Genomic DNA, 20,319 nt, shown 5'->3' on the forward strand with positions numbered 1-20,319 from the left:
TATGACAGGCCAGTTGGCTTCAGAATTGTCGACAGGCTGTGCCCATCAGAACACAATCGCTCACGACCTCTGATCCCTACAGCCAATCATGTGGCACTTGCTTTGACTCCTCGCTGTCCGACATCATTGAATGCACTCAGGACACTTCTAATTGTTACAATTCACTAGGTGACTTTCGGGTCAACAGGTCCATCCTTCCAGGAGGCTTCTCAACCAGCCTGGCCTGTCTGAGATCTGCCCTGCCTTACTCAAATTCTAAAGCATGAGCCATGCCCACAACATAAGAGGAAAAGGCAGATTGCTCACACGTAAGATCCTGATTTCACAAGCTGTTATTATCGTGTGAAAATTGGGTCATCAACGTTCTCCCTTGTGTCCCGATGTGAAATCGTTATGATTTCCAGACCATTGCTTATTAAAATAAAGGACATTTGTATACAGGTGGTTATTAAGAGTATAAATTTTATAGTTGCACAGGTCACTAGAATATTTGCTGACTCACAAGGAGAGTTCAGTGAGTAGGAAACCTTGGCCCTGCACATGCTAGGTTAAGTGCTGTTCCACTGAGCTATCATCCTAGCCAGAACTCAGTGTGTGGTAAAAGCCAGTTTGAGTTCAGTCCTGAGGTCCTACCACTGTCCTTCAGGAAGCTTTTCCTTTCTCTTATGTTACCTTTCTTTCAGAAAAGATTTTTATCATGTTTGTCTCATGAAGACAGTAATACTGGGTCTTTGTTTGTGTTTCTATTGCCATGATAAAACATCATGATCAAAAGCAGTGTGGGCAGAAAAGGACTTATTTCAGTATGGTCCATCACTGAGGTGAATTAGAGCAGGAATCTGGAGGCAGGAGCTGATGCAAAGGCCATGGAGGGGTGCTGTTTACAGGCTTGCTCCCCCTGGCTTGGTCAGTCTGCTGCTTCATAGCACCCAGAACCATCAGTCCAGAGATGGCCCCACCCACAATGGGCCCATCAGTCACTAGTTAAGGAAATGAGCTATAGGCTTGCCCATAGTGATTTTTATGGAAGCATTTTTTAAATTGAGGTTTCAGATGACTCTAGCTTATGTTAAGATGACATAAAACTAGCCAGGATAGTCAGTTTGTCATGGACTATAATTAAAAAATGATGAGACATTTCAGTAAGGCTGCTATTTTTTTTAAAGAATTTTCTTTTCTTTTCTTTTTTTTTTTTTTTTTTTACATTTCAAATGTTATCCCCTTTCCTGGTTTCCCCTCCAAAACCCCCCTATTCCTCCCCCCCCTCACCAACCCACCCACTTCTGCTTCCTGGCCCTGGCATTCCCCTATACTGGGGCATAGAACTGTCACAGGACCAAGGGCCTCTCCTCCCATTGATAACTGACTAGGCCATCCTCTGCTACATATGCAGCCAGAGCCATGAGTCCCACCATGTGTTTTCTTTGGTTGGTGGTTTAGTCCCAGAGAGCTCTGGGGGGTTACTGGTTAGTTCATATTGTTGTTCCTCCTATGGGGCTGCAAACCCCTTCGGCTCCTTGGGTCCTTTCTCCAGCTCCTTCATCGGGGACCCTGTGTTCAGTCCAATGGATGGCTGTGAGCATCCACTTCTGTATTTGTCAGACACTGCTGAGCCTCGCAGGAAACAAGGCTGCTATTTTTAAAATGCATGTAAGATTTAAGTCTTACAACCAAAGAGTGATTTTTTTTTTTTTTGTGAGAGTGTACTTGGGAAGGTTAATACAGAGCTAGGTGCCTTTTATGTTTCACTGAAACCCCACAAAACTTTAACTGCTATATACCTTTTATAGCAGAGAAAAGCTGCAATTGAGCAACTCAGGGCTACCTGGGTTCGTCAAGCGCGGCCTTAAGACTTTACCCGCTGAACTCTCCACAGGCCCTTCCATTGAGATTTTTTTTTAAAATTTGATTTAATTTTTTTTTATTTTCAAAACCAATAGTCCCAGAAACTATTTGATGCTCATATACCAGGCACGAATTTGAAAGGGATCCTAACTTGAGCTGATGAATGAGTATCAGAGCGGCAGTGAGAACTTTCTTGGCTGATTACTCCCTAGGGGGGAAAAAATTGACCTTTGATGGCATCTAAGTGACTGTGCTGTCTTTTAAGATCAACTTTCTGCAACTGGCATAATCTCCAAACTTGAGGCGAAATTTACAAGCAAACCATTAGCTCCCCCTCACCGACAGTGCTAAGCAAGAGCTTCGCAGTGTAGCGCCTCGCCCACCGTCTGCTCCCAGAAACAGGCTCTCGTTTATACAGTCCAGGCTGACCAGATATGTGAAATCCTGTTCCCCCAGTTCCTGAGATTGCAGGCACGTGCACCACATCCAGCCTCATGGGTCTGACACATGCACAGTAAATCCATGCAACTCAGTCCCAACATGCTTCACTCCTCCAGAGTTCCCTGGTACCTCTTGCTGGGTGCTGGCCCTCTAGAGACTGCACTCTGATTTCTTTTACTAAACTTGTCTGTTAAGTGGTTGTTACACGCAAAAGAAAGCTCACTGCACATCACCGGGTGACAAGCGCAGCTGTTAAACCACGTGAAACGTAGCCTCCTGTTCTTTCAGGAAGAAAATACTTGCAGAATAGACTTTTTAAAATGTTTATTTTTAAAATGTTTAATTAACCAAGTTTTGCTCCAGAGGAAGAGAAAGGAAAATGCACTTTAGCTGAAGTATATTCCTTTGAAATTCCAGTGACATTTTAGGGGAGCAAGTTTACAAATTACCCATGCCACTTTTTGGCTCTCTTTGTGACCACCTCCCAAAAGAAAATAACATGGGGGAGAAGTGAATGGTTTAAGGGCAAGGCTGCTGGCTCTCCCTTAAAGCACTGGGTCTTTGCAGCGGGAGGTGGACTGTGGGTGTAAATACGTGCTGCACTGGCAGCGACCACACCTCCTCGCAGGGCCTCTGGACCCAGAGTTTCCTGCAGGTTTCCTCTCGGGTGGCTGCAGGGCAAGCTAGGGGCGGGCAGGAAAGGAAGATGCGCTGCCCAGGAGTGGGGGCGGGGCGGGCCTTTTGCGCCTGACCCCCGCCCTCTGAGAGCCCGCCTCGGGGCGTGGTCCCGGCAGCCTGGGAGCGTGCCCGAGTTTTGGACCCCGGCGTGCAGCTGCGGGACGGGAGATGCTCGGTCAGTCACCCTGTGGCCGCTGAGGCTCTCCTCTCACTTCCGCCGTGCCAGCCAGACCCGACCCGAGGTAAGGTTCCGAAGCGCAGGTGGCCCACCACCAGGGCGGGCACCTGGCGCGGGCGTGCCCGAGTGACAGGACTCACAGAGGCAGGAGTTCAGATTGGAACCTTTGGAAACTCAGCGTTGCGACATAAGTTTGTGGCTTTCCAAAAGTATCTTTCTGGGATACTAACAATACGCAATGACCTCAGTAACAAGTTTTATGCTGACTGACTACCACTGGGCTGGGTTTGCACGCGGGAACTTGAAGCACTTCTGGAAAGTGAATTGGTGGGAGAGCAGGGCTTCACGGGGGAAGCACCACTCACCCCACTGTCGGTCGGGATAGAGAAAGCTTGTTCAGAAGCACAGCTCTGGGATCCAGATTGCCCCCTAACAGACATTATTCCTAGATATATATACACAGAAGCCTTGCTTGTAAAATCACTTTTGTTTCTCCTTCTATTCTTTTATTTTCCTCCTTTTATTCTTTAATGATGTCCTGTGGATATAAATTAATTTTCCTTTGTTGGCGGCTATGAAACATTTTGTTGCTTTCTGAAAAACATGGCTTTAAGGGGGAGGTGATGCTGTTAGCCACTGAGATAGATTATCCACACACACTTTTCTCCACTTTCTCGGCTGGGACTTTTATAGTTTATCTTAGCTCCAAAGGTTCAAACCCAGGGTCTCTCACATGCTAGGCAAGTCCTTTACCACTGAGCTAAAACCCAGACCCTATACAAAGTATTTCAAACATCTTTAAAATGTTCACAATTTCTTATTTTCTTAAAATGATTCTCGGCACCAAACATTCTACTCAGCAACTACGCAAGGAATTAGGGACATGGCGAAAAAAAAAAGTAATAATCAGGTAGTGCCCCCTCCCATTTTAGAGGCTTATTATAATTATTATCATAATGCACGTCGTGATGTTCAGGTAGACTGCGTTCTATAATTCCATCTCCGTCCTGCTCTAAGTACAGATCATCACACAAGTCTGTATTTAACCACCCATCTTCATGAAAATGTAATCACAGAATCGGTGATGAGAAAGAGTTTTAAGAAGAATATTATCTCGGAGAAGCAAGCCATCCAAGGAGGCTGAGTTCACCTTTACGGAGGTGGAGGTCGCTGCTAGACGGTATCTAGGTGTTGACTAGGCTGGTCTCAGACTCCTAGGCTTAAGCTGTCCTCCTGCCTCAGATCTGGGGGAGGACTACAGGTGCTGGGGTTACGTTAAGATGCTTCCTCTGAGTCATCTGTAGTCTTAAAGCTGTGTTCCCCATCCAAATTTAAGTATGGGGAGTTCCACTAAAACAGAAATTTCCTTTTTTTTGAAGTGCTGAGGAAAGGAAGGGAGGCCAATCATCTGAGTAATTAAGCCACAACCCCCGCCCCTTCGTTTTCAGGAAGTGCAGAGTTTCCTTTGTTCCAGCTCTTACTGAACAAAAGCTAATAGAGACACACCAGTTTCCTTCCCCACGGAATGGTGGCTTGTTTCAATCCGCCTGCGGAACTCTGTTAATTCTGTCTTCTATCGGAAGGTATGGCGTCGGTGTTTGCAAAGTTATACACGGGGTAGAGATGCATCTCAGTGATAGAGAGCTTTCATGGCCCGGATGAGGCCACAAGGAAACTGTTATCTATGAGTAACAAGGGACAGTAAGCATTAAGAAAACATTATTTTTAGTTATGCTTAATAGAGCAGTTGACTAGATTCTAGTACAAAGAAACTGCCTTTAAGGGACCCAACCAAGGCTTATTCCGCAGTTCTCTAGTATTTCTATCATCAGAGTACAGTGTCCCTTCCTACAATTCACCATGAACCGCAGGCCAGTAAGGTCTTCGCTTGCCCACACCTACGTGGTCTGGGAAGATTGCTGAATGAATCAGCCTTCCCCAGATGCATATCAGCACCACTCACTGGAAGACTGACAGGGGAAGGTAATTTTTATTTGTCTGTTTTCTCCTTAAACTACCCAAACAAGAGAAGCAAGGCCAGATGGAGTTCACATAAAGTTGTAATATACTGAGTGTCTATTGTTTTGTTTTGTTTTTCTCATTTTGTTAAAAATTAAAAACATTTTTTTCTTTTAGTGAAAATAGATTTTTCCCCCCTCATACAATGCATTCTGATTACAGTTTCCTCTTCCCTACTCCTCCCAGTTCCTCCTCCCCACCTCCCCTCCCATCCAGATCTACTACACCCTTTCTGTCTCTCATTAGAAAACAGGCCACTAAAGAGTAATAATAAAATAGCATGCAGTAAGATAAATCAATATATGACGAAAAAAAAAGGACAAAAGAACCAGAGAGAAAGCACAAGAAATGCATAGACAAAGACACACACACATTCACATTCACAGGGGTCCTATCAAAACTCAAAACCAGAAGAAACACAATATACATGCAAAGGAACTATAAGGCTAAAAATAGAAAGGACCTCCAAAGATAGCACTGAGTTCATTTTTTGTTGAGCATCTCCTGCTGGGCATAGGGTTTGCCCATCTCCTGCTGGGCATAGGGTTTGCCCATCTCCTGCTGGACATAGGGTTTGCCCATCTCCTGCTGGGCATAGGGTTTGCCCATCTCTTGCTGGGCATAGGGTTTGCCCTTAAGCTCCATTTGTTTCCCCAGTGAGACTCCCTTGGAGAAAACTACATTTTCATTTGCAAGTGGCTATCAGTTGGCGATGGCATCTGAGTTAGGGATGGGGACTACATCCACTTCTCCTCTCAGCTCTCAGATACCATTTGATGCAGACCTGTGCAGGACCTGTGGATATGGACTCCGTCTCTTTGAGTTCATATGGGTACCAGCCCTGCTGCTGTGTTTAGAAGGCCTGGATTCAGTGATGTCCCTCATCCCCTGTCCTTCTAGTCTTTCTGTCTCCTCGTTCTCAGTTCCCTGAGGGGAGGGATTTGCTGGAGACAACACATTAATGCCCAGTGTTCCAAGGTCTCTCACTCTCTGCATAAAAATAATTTTATTGTATCATATATTTTAGTTACATTCTTTCTCCCCGACCCAAGCTTCTCTGACTTTTCTCTCCAACCAACTTCATGCTCTCTTTTTCCGCCTCTCAAAAAACAACAACAAAAAAACCCCCAAACAAAAATTAAAACAAACAAGCATGAAATAAGTGATTTAAAAAATTACCAAAACAAAACAAAAAGCGCACACAACCCACAGAGTCCGTTTTGTATTGACCAGCTAGCTACTCGTGAGCAAGGGTCAGTCCTAGAGTGTACCTGATACACCCAGTGACTCTCCATTGGAAAAACCTGATTTTCCCTCCCCGGCAGGTCTTAATTGCTAATGGCGTCTTGGTTAGGGGTGAGACTTTGTGTCTACTTTATCTGGCTTGCATTTGTGCAGGTCTTGTGCACGCCTTCACAGTCTCTGGGAGTTCACATGTGGGCCAGCCCTGTTTGAAAGACAGTGTTTCCTTGGAGCCTCGAACTACCTCTGGTTCTTACAGTCTTTCCACCTCTTCTCCATAGATCCCTGTGCCTTGAGGGGAGAGATTTTTTTTTTTTTTTCAAAAGGAGCTCTGGCAAAGTTTTATTAAAGGGAAACTTTCTTGTTTACTTCTCACCAGTCTGTTCTGGCATGCTTCTAATAATATCAGAATCGCCTGGGTCAATGATAGCCAGTAGCATACTCTGTAGTATTTTCCACACACTGTGCCCAATTCAATATTATTGCCACTGTACTGATGGACACAGCTTTAGGCAACATGACATAGTATTCTATTTCAGATTTTCTCTAAGCTGGGCAGTTGTTGGCGAGGAGAACCAACTTTGCTTTGCCTTGTCTGAGCATCTTCAGAGTCTGTTTGTACCCTGGCACGTACTTTCCACTTTTCATAACAAGCTGGAGCCTAGAGATGATCGACTCCAGAGACTTCTTCATCTTCTTTGCAGCCACCATCTTCCTGCCTTACGTGCGGGACAACCCCCGACCAAGATCAGCTGCTAAGATGGCCGGGGAGTGAAAAAGGCGAGGGGAGAGATTTGATGATGACATCCACTTAAGGCTGAGTGCTTCAATGTCTCTCACTCTTTGCACATTGCCCAGTTGTGAGCCTCAGTGTTAATTCTCTGATGGGAACAAGCAAGTCACTGATCTTGGACACAGCAATATTTCATCAGAAATGATTCTATTGCTAGGTTTCTTCAGCAGAATAATAGGTTCTCCCGTAAGACCCATAACCTATCTAGTCTTAGGTTCTTGGTTACTTTAGCAGTGTCACAAATGTTCCATGTCATGGAGGGGCCTTAAATCTAGTCAGAAAGAGATTGGTCACCCCATAATATTTATGCCGATGCACCAGTATATAGTGCAGGCAGGTGGCTATTGTAGGTAGAGGGTTTGTAGTTCGGAGATATTGACAACTAATGATTCTCCTCTAGTGGTGGGCACAGTATCATAAACTCCAGTTGGAAGAGATGAAGTTTCTAGTTAGGCACCAGCTTGGATTCTCCCTGTTTGATGGCATATGTAAGTTGTGCCTTCAACAATAAGGCCTCACCAACAGGTTATGGGGGGGCAACCAATAGCCTTGATAATAGTCTGTGATGTTTGGGGGACTTCTTTGGCCAACAGCTCAACAGAATGTAACCCATTCTTGGCATTGGGGGGTTTTACTCTGTGGCATAAGACATCTAGTTGGCCATTATCTCCCGCAATAGAGGGTAACTCCATTTAAATCCTTTCCAAAGATGTATGTAAGGAAGCATCTGCAGTAGAAGATTGCATTCATATGGCTTTTCAAAAGCCCTCGCATATTCCTCTCTTCACCCTGTCCGCCCATCCCCCTGTACATTTAAAGTTCCTGCTTTCCCCCTTTATCTCTTTAAGATACTATATTCTGTTTTCCATTCCTCGGAAGATTGCATCCTCTTCCTTAGCCTTTCACTCGCTACCTAAGCTTGTGGTTAGTCTATTGAAACACACATATCTAAACCCGAAAGGAGAAAACATGCACTATTTGTCTTCTGGGGTCCGGGTTACCTCACTCAGGATGGTCATTTCCAACTCCAACCGTTTACCTGCAAATCCCATTTTACTTAAAAGCTCACTAATATCCCATTGTGCAAATTTACTACATTTTATTATCTATTCATCACTTGGTGGACGTGTAGACTGTTTCTAATGTCCGGCTCTTATGAATGAAAGCAGTAGTGAACAAAGATAAACAAGTATCATGGAAATAAAATGCCGAGTCCTGCCTTAGTTTGGGTTACCATTGCTCTGATGAATAATGGTCAAAAGCAAGCTGGCAAGAAAGGTCTTGTATGAGGTATGTTTCCACATCCATAGACGGTCAATGAAGGAAGTCAGAGCAGGAACTCAAACGGGGCAGGAGCATGGAGGCAGGAGCTGATGCAGAAGCCATTGGGAGTTCTGCTTACTGGCTTGCTTATCATGGCTTGCTCAGTCTGCTTTCTTATAGGATCTAGAATTACCAGCCCAGGGATGACACCACTCACAATGGTCACCCCCAACCCCCACCCCTTCAATTACTAATGCCCTAAGGCTGGATTTTAGGAAGGCATTTTTTTTTTCAACCAAGGTTCTCTCCTTTCAAATGACTAGCTTGAATCAGGTTGACATAAAACTAGCCAGCACAAGTCTTTGGGGTACATGCTCAAGAGTGGTATAGCTAGATCTTGTGTCGATCAATAGTCAGCGTTTTGAGGAACCTCCACACTGATTTCCATAGTGACCTTACCAGTCCCCACTCCTACTGGCAGTGAGTGAGTGGTCCCCCTTCCCTGCACGCTGGCCAGGATGTGCTGTCATTTGTTTTATTAATCTTGGCCATTCTGACACAGGAAAGATGCAATCCCAAAGTAGTTTTAATTTTCATTCGTTGACGGCTTAGGATGTTGAACGTCTTTTTTTGTTGTTTTTTGTTTGTTTGTTTGTTTGTTTGTAGACCAGGCTGGCCTCAAACCCAGAAATCCTCCTGCCTCTGCCTCCCAAGTGCTGGAATTAAACGTGCACCACCACATCTGGCGAATTCTGTTTGTGTGTGTGTGTGTGTGTTGAACGTTTTTAAAAGCGTTTTCGATCCATTTTTATTTCATTTTTAGAGAACTTCCTGTCTAGTCCTATATCCCACTTTTAACTGGATTATTTGTTTTCTTTTCTTTTTTAAAGATTTATTTATTTATTATATGTAAGTACACTGCAGCTATCTTCAGACACTCAACAAGAGGGAGTCAGATCTCCTTATGGATGGTTGGGAGCCACCATATGGTTGCTGGGATTTGAACTCAGGACCTTCGGAAGAGCAGTCAGGTGCTCTTACCCGCTGAGCCATCTCACCAACCCCGATTATTTGTTTTCTTGATCAGTTTCTTGAATTCTGTGAATATTCTAGATACTAGTCATCTGTAAGATGTAGAATGGGTAAACATTTCTCCACATTCTATAGTCTGCTGCTTGGTTCAAATGATGGTATACAGAAGTTTTTTGTTTTTTTTTTGTCATTTATTAACTGTTGGCCCATCCCTACAGTGATACACTTCCTCCAACAAGTCCACACCTCTTCCAACAAGGCCACACCCCCTAATAGCACCACTCCCTGGGCCAAGCATATTCAAACCACCACAATATCTGATCTTGCCTTTTCCAGATGCCACTCCAGTCTTTGGTTGCTGTTGCACCAGTCTGGATCCCCATCTAGTGTGACAGTTGTGGGGTCCTTGAGTTCCATCAAGTGTGGCAGTTATGGGTCCCTGGGAGAGAGCTGTTCTGCATGGTCTAAAGAATAAAGATGGGATAGGAGGGATTGATGAAAGGGGTGGCAGGAAACTAGGGGAACCCTGGGTGTAGAGCAGGAGGCTGAATCCCAAGGAGATGGAGAGGGCTGGGAGGTGGGACCCAGGCTGGCAGTGAGTGTCAGGTCTAAGAACAGTCTGTATGGGAGAAGCAGACCATAGCCCAGGCAAGTCCCAGAAAAGGGTCCTGGATATCTTTCTAAGGAAACTCGACATTTAGACAGAGCTCTTAGGGGTCAAGAAACAAAGCGAGCAGATAAATAAACCAAATTGCAAGCAAAAGTTAATAACCCCTTCGTGGGAGCCGTGCAAGGGGGATTTGGGTTCACATAGTACACTATTCAATGAAAAATTGGAGGCTTTTATTAAATGGATCAGTGTGAAAGGCCAAACCTATAAGCAGTGTGAAAGTGTGTCATCCAGGTTAGCTATTAGCTTTGACACAATTAAGCAAGTAGCAGACTCTCCTCTAAAAGATGTTCTACACAGGTGCAAGACAGAAGGTGGGTGGGAGGGGGGAGGTAGGGGGAGAAGAGTGTTCTGTAGGCATGGAGCATGCTTGAATGTTCTAGGCTAGGAAGTTAAAGGCTTTTGCTCCAAGGAAAGTTAGTGTCTCCTCTGTCGTTCTTCTAATGCCTCCTAGAAAGTTTGACTTCTTAGAGTGACTTTTCCATAAAAAATGATTATTATTATTTTTTAACCTATGATTGTTTTTCCACGTGTCTACTTGAGTGTATGCCACACGTGTGCAGGTGTCCTGAGAGACCAGAAGAGGAGCTGTAGTTACACAGGTGTTGTGAGCTGCCCAACCTGGGTGCTAGAAACCAACCTCTGATCCTCTTGGAATAAGCAGTGATCCCTCTTAACCACAGCCAGGCATCCAGTCCCTGGCTTTGTGGCTTTGTGAACAAATGCCATTTGTAGTTTGTATGGTACTATGAATCGTAGATTCTTCCATTTGAAGTTTCTAATTTCAGGTGCTTTTGGAAAAAAAATCCCACAATTTTGGTGTGAGAAAGGACATGAGGAGACTACAGGCCTGGGATCTTCCCGATCAGAATGAAACCCATGTTGAAAGACTTTTCAAATCTCTTGCTGGTGGTGCTCTGTGACTATGGTGAGTATGGTGGAGAACACATGAAGCCATTGGTATCCATGGGAACCAAAGGCACTGTGGTTGGTGACCCTGCATGGGAGAGGTGGAGTGGATCAATTTAATTCTCTCAAAGCCACAGCCTTGATGCCGTGGCCTCTCTGAAAGTATTATACCCTGGGGATTTTGCCTAATTGATTCAAATTTCAATTTAAATGTATTTTTTAACTCATTAAAAAACCTCACTACTATTAAGTAAATGAAAGCAAACATATTACACTTTGGTTTCCCGCCCTTCTCTTTTCTCTCGGAGACAAGAGTCTTGCCATGTAACCCTGGCTGACCTGTAATCTACTGCATATACTTCCTGATCATTGCATTAAAGGTGTATGCCACCGTGCCTGGCAAAAAGGATACTTCCATAAGGGTTTTAGCTTTGTTTTTGTTTTTTTGCCTTTTCATAACTACTGGATATAGATGAAATCTGTCATTTTGGGTTACTCACTGTGTGTGCGTACACATGTTTTTATGAATATACCAGTGTCTTAGCAGGGTTTCTATTCCTGCACAAACATCATGACCAAGAAGCAGTTGGGGAGGAAAGGATTTATTCAGCTTACACTTCCACATTGCTGTTGATCACCAAGGAAGTCAGGACTGGAACTCAAGCAGGTCAGGAAGCAGGAGCTGATGCAGACAGAGGCCATGGAGGGATGTTCTTTACTGGCTTGCTTCCCCTGGCTTGCTCAGCCTACTCTCTTATAGAACCCAAGACTACCAGCCCAGAGATGGCACCACCCACAAGGGGACCTCCCCCCTTGATCACTAATTGAGAAAATGCCTTACAGCTGGATCTCATGGAGGCATTTCCCCAACTGAAGCTCCTTTCTCTGTGATAACTCCAGACTGTGTCAAGTTGACACAAAACTAGCCAGTACAACCAGCTACTTTAAATTCTGTAATAAGTGGGAGAAAGGGAAATGAAGGGACAGAAGAAGTAGACAAAACAGAACACTAGTGTGGTTTTAGGATACAGTAGGACCAGAATGGAGCTTTTGGAATGAGAGCCTTCTCATCCAGACACACAGGAATTCTGGGGTATGGTGGCAAGTTCTTCCTTTAGTTCTCACCTTCCGTTTTCTGTGGGGACCCATCCACTGCGTCTCTGTCCTTCTTTTTCAGCTGCACATGCATGTCGCTTTCATAAATTGGCTCCCACAAAATCAGAATCTGATCAACCTCACTGATAATCTCTGTCACTTCTAATAGACTCTGGATCACTGGGCGTGGTGCATGCTAGTGTTCCTAGCATTTGGGATGTAGAGGCAGGAGGATTGCTACGTGAAACCCTAGCTCAAAACAAACCAACCCCACTCTTGTTAGTTAACCATATTGGTGAGTTTTGTGTCAGTGTGACATAAGCTAGAGTAGAGTCATTTGGGAAGAGGGACTCTCGATTGAGAAAATGCCTTCGTAAGATGAGGCTATAGGCAAGCCTGTAGATCATTTTCTTGATTAATGACCAATGTGGGAGGGCCCAGACCACTCTGAGTGGTGCCAAATCTGGGTAAGTGCTGGTCCAGAGTTGTGTAATAAAGCAGGCTGAGTAAGACATAAGACACAAGCCAGTAAGCAAGTTCCTCCATGGCCTCTGCTTCAGTTCCTGCCTCCAGGTTCCTACCATGACTTCTCTCAGTGATGGACTATGACATACCTAGTTATTTAAGAAAAGTTCATACTATTATGGATGACCAATGAAGAATAAATAAATAACATCTCCCATCCACCTAAAAATTCCCTCTTCACCCCAGCAGAGAACACTAGATTCTTTTACTGGTAAAAATTCCTAAGTGCTAATCTTGAATATCAGACAATAATAACTTTGAAGAGAAATTAAACATCTTATATTTCAAGTAATCTAGACTAGTTAGTATTATGCCATCTAAACCAAACTTTCTCTAACTGTTGTATATTCCCTTCCCCCAATACCTAAACACCAGAATTAATTATTCAGTAATAAGCTGAAATAAACTGTTCTTTCCCTAAGGTGTTTTTGGTCATGATGTTTTTATGACAGCAACAGAAACTTAGTAACTAATACATTAATGAAGTGATATGTGCCTCTTCATCTTAAGATGCACTAGAGAGGGCTGGAGAGGTGGCTCAGCAGTTAAGCTCTTCCAGAGGTCCTGAGTTCAATTCCCAGCAACCACATGGTTACTCACAACTATCTATAAGGAGATCTGGCGCCCTTTTCTGGTGTGTCTGAAGACAGCTACAGTGTACTCACATAAATAAATAAATCTTAAAAAAAAAAAAAAAAAGATGTACTAGAGAACCACCCTGCCCCTTTCAAATTTAAATTAAAATGACTTTAGTGGGGCTGGAGAAATGATTCAGCAGCTAATAGCAAGTACTAGCATCTGTGTTTGGTAGCCCAAAACCACCTGTAACTCCAGCTCCAGGGGAATCCAATGTGTTTGGCCTCTCTAGGCACCTGTACATACATATGTACATACATACATACACACACACATACACACACATAATTCATACACACATATACATACATACATACATACATACATACATTCATACATACAAACATTCTTGCTCTCTCTCATTCACATACACTTTGACATTCTTTGAAAAAAATCTTTAAAATTTCTTTTGCCTCTGAATTCCCTGTCTAGTCTGAGACAGATATGGAAGTCTCTTTGGTCACTAGTATGCACCTCCCTCAACTCACATTGTCTACAGGTGCAAGGGAATCTTCTTCACCTTCTGTTTTCCCTAAATGGGCAAACAAAACAAAGTAACGTTTATCCTGTTAGGCCTTTCAAGTAAGCATGGTCCAGTATTCAAATCTATCCGAGTTGGCTATATCTTATTTCAGTCTCCAGGAGGAAGTGAGTGATGTGCTGACTGATCTTTGTGTTGATATATTCATGGGCAGACTCTAGTAAGCACTGGTTAAACACAGACAAGGGGAGTTTAAAGACGGCAAGTGCAAACAAAATTACACCACCCTCTTTAGCTATGTGCAATGTGATATGTTTATACTATATGTGGATGGGTATATACAGTAAGAATAATAAGTATTTAATTATGCAACTTTTTTTTCAAACCAAAAAGGGATCCTGGAAGTTCTTTCATTGTAGAATAATGTCTTACCCGACCCGCCATGGAGCAGCCGATTGTTGCATTGCCAAATTCTGCCTGCTTTGATATGTATTTGGATACTGTTCAGAAAAGGAACAAAGATTCTTATGTATCTGCATTCTTTGTACCATTTCAGCTGCTTTGCTGGGTCTCATTTTAAAAGATAGGGCTGATCATAACTGAATGGCACTTGGGAAATTAGTAGTCATCTGTCCTATTGATGCCAGTACCGGTTGCTGTCATGTCATGAAAGTTGCTAAGGATATGCCTAGTTATTTGAGAAATGTTCATGCTATTATGGGTAACCAATGAAAAAATAAATAGCATCTCTTGTCCACCTGAAAATTCCCTAATCATTCAAGTGGAGGACACTGGTTCTATTACTGGTAAAAAAAAAATTTGAATGCTTATCTTGGGTGTTGGACAACAATTACTTTGAAGAGAAGCTAAGTATCTTACATTTTAAATCATCTAAAGCAGTTTGAATAGAGCCATTTAGATCAAACGTTCTCTAACTGTTGTCTATTTTCCCAAATACCTAAACACCAGAAAATGGTTAAAGAAAGAAATGTGAGGGACTAAGAACTGTCAATTATTCTTTTATGTTCACTGTCACTTACTGTAGTTAGAAGTGAATGCTATGAATTTATCACTACTTATCACTACTCATCATTTTAAGCGGGAGAGACCAGAACGCTTAGAAAGGAACAAACCAGGTGTTTGACCTCTTAGGGGTTGCGTGTCATTCTGTAACATCCTTGGCTTGGTTGCACATTCTCTGTTGTTCGGAAAAAAAAAAAAAAAGGCTATTTTTATTGTATCACTAATACTCCTGCTCAAATGCATCCTTTAAAATCCTATTCTGACCATTTCCTTTCAGTCCTTGGAGAAGCTGAATACCTCCTCTTACAGGAGCCAGTCCATGTGGCACTGAGCAACAGAACGGTGTCAGTGGGTTTCCACTACCTCAGTGACGTCAACGGGACCCCGAGGAATGTGTCTGTCATGCTGTGGGAGGCCAACACCAATCGGACTCTTACCACTAAGTACCTCCTGACCAACCAGGCCCAAGGGACACTTCATTTTGAATGCTTCTACTTCAAGGAGGCTGGTGACTACTGGTTTGTAATGATCCCAGAAGTGACAGACAATGGCACGCAAGTTCCCCTCTGGGAGAAAAGTGCCTTTCTGAAGGTAGAATGGCCTGTCTTTCACATCGATTTAAATAGGACCACCAGGGCAGCAGAAGGCACCTTCCAAGTGGGTGTTTTTACCACCCAACCGCTCTGCCTGTTTCCTGTGGACAAGCCAGACATGCTGGTGGATGTTATTTTCACTGACCATCTTCCGGAGGCAAGAACAAGTTTGGGACAGCCGCTGGAGATCAGAGCCAGCAAAAGGACAAAACTCACTCAAGGTCAGTGGGTCGAGTTTGGCTGTGCACCCGTAGGGGTGGAAGCCTACGTTACAGTCATGCTGAGGCTGTTGGGTCAAGACTCAGTCATCGCTTCTACAGGACCAATTGACCTGGCTCAAAAATTTGGATACAAATTGATGATGGCACCGGAAGTCACGTGTGAGTCTGTGCTGGAGGTGATGGTTCTGCCACCTCCTTGTGTCTTCGTCCAAGGAGTCCTGGCTGTTTACAAAAAGGCCCCCAAACACCTGGAGGAGAGGACTTTCCAGATGGCTGAAAACAGGCTGCCCCTGGGAGAGAGGAGAACGGTGTTTAACTGCACTCTGTTTGACGTAGGGAAGAACAAATACTGCTTTAACTTTGGAATTGTGAAGAAAAGCCATTTTTCTGCAAAGGAATGCATGCTAATTCAGAGAAATATAGGTTGGTATTGAGATTTCCTAGCCTTTAAAAGATCAAATCAGTGCCTTCATGTAATCAAAATCAATAGGACTAAGTGAGCCATGGCATTCACGATTCATTCATCCTTTAGGCAATACCAGTTAGTGTTGTTGTCTTTTTCTGAAAAAATTAAGAGCATATTCATCTTTCGGTTTGTGAGGGGGATTGGTTTGGGGATCCAGAGAAACCAACATTGCAGAGTATTCATATAAAACGGACATACACTTCCCATAAACCCCGAGTCATCTCTAGATTACTTGTAAACCATTACCATGTAATTCTGTGTATGTACTTGTTAGACCGCACCGTTTCCAGAACAATAGCAAGAAGAGAGTCTGGACATGTTCAGGACAGATGCAGTATTTTTCCTGACTGCTTTCTATCCATAGCTAGTTGAGTCTATGGATATAAATTGTGGGCTGGGTTGGAGGCCGGGGGGAACCATACAAGTATCCTGGTAATCAGATTCACATGACCTCTCTAGGTTTTCTCTTTCCCTCCAAAACTATTAGCCGTCAGTAGCTCTTCAGCTGGCGATGGAGGCTCATGGGCCCCCTCTACTCCATGGTGGTCTTGTTCAGGCAGCCACAGCTGCTGTAGGCTCCTGAGTGCAGAGGTTGTGTCACATCCAAAAGACACCGTCTCACTCCTGTCCTCAACCCGTGGCTCCTATAGCCTTTAGTCCCTTCTATCAGGATGGTTCTTGAGCCTTGGAGGTGATACTGTAGTTTCTTTTATTGAGAACAGATTTTTTCCATATGATGTAGTCTGATTATGGTTCCCCTCTCCCTACTCCTCCCAGTTCCTCCTCCCCTACCCTCCCCTCCAGAGCCACACCCTTTCTGTCTCTCCTTAGAAAACAAGCATGCGTGCAAGGAATGATAATAATAAAATAACATAGTGTAAAACAAAAACAAACAGAAGAGAGAGCCAAAGAAAAAGAGTAAGCGACGCACAGATGTCCATACATAGGAATCCCATTAAAATATAAAACTGAAAGCCATGCAAAGGACCTGTAAGGTTAAAAGAAATACCCCAACTTAACATTATGAAACAAAGACCCTCTAAAGATGGCACTGAGTTCCTTTTGTGTTGGCCATCTACTGCGGGGCATGGGGCTCGTTAGATTACCTTGGAGAAAACTAACTTTCTACTTGTAAGTGGCTATCAATTGGAGACAGCTTCTGGGTTAGAGATGGGTACATGTGTCCACTTGTCCTCTTAGCTCTGGGACCCCCATCTGGTGTGGACCGGTGCAGGCTCTGTGCATGCTACCACAGTCTCGGAGAGTTCATGTGTGCATCTGTCCTGCTGTGTTCCATGGGTCCTCTGTCTCCTCTGGCTCTTACAATCTTTCCATCTCCTCTTCTGCAAAGTTTATAGCTCTTCGAGGAGGAATTTGATGGAGATGTCCCATTTAAGGGCTGAGTCTTCCGAGTTAACTCACTCTCTGCATATCATCTGGCTGTGGGTCTCTGTGGTTGTTTCCATCTGCTGCAGGAGGAAGTGTCTCTGATGATGGCTGAGCAAGGCACTGATCTATGAGCAGAGAAGAATGTCATTAGGAGTCATTTTATTGCTATCACCCTTCCCCCGCCCCCAGGTTCCTGGCCTATCTAGTCTCAGGTTCTTGGTGACAGCATAAGGTATGGTTTCCATCTCATGGAGAGAACCTTAAATCAAGTAAGATACTGGTTGGTTCGTCCTAAAAAGCCTTGTGCCACTGTCACACAGCAGATCCTGCAGACAGATCACCATTATAGATCGAAGGTTTTGTAGCAGTCTTGGTGTTTGCCTTTCTCCTTTGGTAATGTGCAAGGTTCCTCCAGCACCATGGTACTAGTCTGTACCGGTGAAAACCTGGCATAAACATAGGGATCCCGTGGCCTGACTGGTCAGACGGTCTACCCTAATGGAGATGACCCAAGAGCTGGTGAGAAGTCACATCGCAAACAAACAAACAAAGATAGGTGGTTCCAGAGAAATGAATCCCCAGGTTTTCACATGGATGCTGGGGAGGGGGCCTCAGGTAGCAGCGCTTTACCCATAATTCCCCCCAGCCCCCTCACTGCAATTCCTGTGAGTCACTAGTCACACTGAATGTCTTGTTAGTCCTTTAATTTTTATAATTGGAATAATGTGTTTTATTTCTTTCTCCTCTTCTAAATATGTCTTAGGACCCTAGGATACGGCACATTTTGGATGTCGCCAAAAGGGACTCATGGTCTTTTCGTGATTAGTTTGTCCCTGGCACTGTCCTCAATGCCTTTTGCATCTGGCCTTATGATCCTGTCAGTCACTTAGGCCCATTGTAGTGTCAGTTTGAGATGACGAAGTCAGGGCACAGAAGAGTGAAGTGCTTTGCTCAGGATGGTTGAATGAAGAGTCAGAGCACCAAACTGTGTGGACTGGGAGGTGTGTGTGTGGGGGGGATATGGGGTGGGGGCGGGGGCGGGGGCGGGGCAGGGCAGGGGCGGGGAAATCTGGCTCAGCAGCAGCATGTCTGCCCCAGTTCTGTTCTCCAGCACCAGCAGATAATCAAAAAGCAGAGGTTAAGCAGTTTGACAAGTAGCTTTTACCGCTCTCCCGTGTCACCTTCTGTACCGCCAGTTCCTACAGAAGACAACAAGAAGCTTTCAGCTTGGAATCCATCCTGGTGTTTTACTTCCTGACTCATCCTAGACTATGAGGCCCTTTTGGAAAACCTGTAACTGCTTTTTGTCCAGTGGCTGAGGGCAGTGGGGGTCGGGGGCGGGGGGAAGCATGATTCGTTTAATAGAAGTAAGCCTTGCTCTGTGCAAAGAAAATCTATCTGCTTTCCCCAGGCATCCCTGATTCTCACTAAATGTGTGTGGGGTTTTCTTCTAAGTATGTTTTGTTCAGTTACCTTGATCCCTGGAGCACGTGTCTTACAAATGTCATCAGCTTTGGTCCTTCAAATGGCCTTAGAAACAAGCCTACTTTTTCCTTATCACATGCCAGACAAACTTGGCTCCTTCAGAATTGATTTCTCTTGTGGTGGTTGGAAAGGCATTTTACCTGGCCGAAGAAGCTTGTTTTAAGTATGTATGTATCTATGGCCACCTAAAGAGGACCACATAGAATAACCCATCATTCACAAAGAACAGCTGTTTGGAATAATGGTCACCTTGCTCTTCATGTGTGGTCTGTGAACTATAGATGTCTAAAGAATCCCAATTTTAGAGAATTTTCTTCAAAGTTGTTTAATATTTTCAGGGATCTGAAGCATAAGGTGTTTGAATATTTTTTTCTGGGTACATTTTATCATTGTTTTAGTTGAGCTGAGCTAATTCCTATTTAGCCATTTCTATTTAGAAATAGATTTAAAAAAAAAAAAAAGATCTGGATGGTGGTGGCACACACCTTTAATTCCAGCACTCGGGAGGCAGAGGCAGGTGGATCTCTGAGTTTGAGGCCAACCTGGTCTACAGAGCTAGTTCTAGAACAGCCACACAGAGAAACCCTGTTTCAAAAAACCAAAAACCAAACCAAAACAAAACAAAAAACCTTTACTTTGAATGTTGACTTTTTGTTGGAGCCATGCCTCTGCTTTCACAGAGAACATCACAGCATCTGCATGGTGGATGCCAATGTGTGTCACACATATGTGTGAGGGTGGGTTTTTATCACAAGGCACCTCTTTCTGGAGTCTTCCTCGCTCACTCTCCGCCTTCTTCCTGTTCTTCCTGATGCTGAGTTTCAGCTGGGATGGATGACCAGGTTGTTCTCAGGATTTGCCTATTCCTACCAATGCCGGTATTAGAGTTATGGACAGGGTTGGCCATGCCTGGCTTTGACATGGGTGTTGGGGATGGGTTCAGATTCAGGCCCATTAACCCCCAAACACGACCTTTGAAAATGATATATAAAGTACAGAGACAAAATTTAGAGCTAAGATGAAAGGATGGACTATCCAGAGACTACCCCATCTGGGGATCTATCCCATCATCAGTCACCAAACCCAGATACTAATGCACATGCCAGCAAGATTCTGCTGAAGGGACTCTGATATAGCGGCCTCTTGTGAGGCTATGCCAGTGCCTGGCAAACACAGAAGTGGATGCTCACAGTCAGCTATTGGATGGAGCACAGGGGCCCCAATGGAGGAGCTAGAGAAAGTACCCAAGGAGCTGAAGAGGGATGCATCACTATAGGTTGAACAACAATGTGAACTAACCAGTACCCCCTGAGCTTGTGTCTCTAGCTGCATATG

General features: G+C 44.2%; 1 protein-coding gene and 1 pseudogene across 2 annotated transcripts in view; one reads left to right on the top strand and one right to left on the bottom strand.

Moving 5' to 3' along the window:
• Positions 1–3,095: 3,095 nt before the first annotated feature.
• The window catches only part of Thsd1 (thrombospondin type 1 domain containing 1), a 29,203-nt gene continuing 11,979 nt past the window's right edge, over positions 3,096–20,319 (top strand). For both annotated transcript variants that reach the window (XM_021219263.2, XM_029531659.1), the window contains exons 1-3: positions 3,096–3,206; positions 10,950–11,089; positions 15,108–16,067. In XM_021219263.2, the coding sequence (XP_021074922.1) occupies positions 11,032–11,089; positions 15,108–16,067 (1,018 nt within the window). In that variant the 5' untranslated portion in view covers positions 3,096–3,206; positions 10,950–11,031. The remainder of the gene's footprint in view (positions 3,207–10,949; positions 11,090–15,107; positions 16,068–20,319) is intronic.
• LOC110336602 lies at positions 6,735–7,114 on the bottom strand (annotated as a pseudogene).

The sequence above is a fragment of the Mus pahari genome, chromosome 19 (assembly GCF_900095145.1).
Source record: "Mus pahari chromosome 19, PAHARI_EIJ_v1.1, whole genome shotgun sequence".
In the NCBI taxonomy this organism is placed as follows: Eukaryota; Metazoa; Chordata; class Mammalia; order Rodentia; family Muridae; genus Mus; species Mus pahari.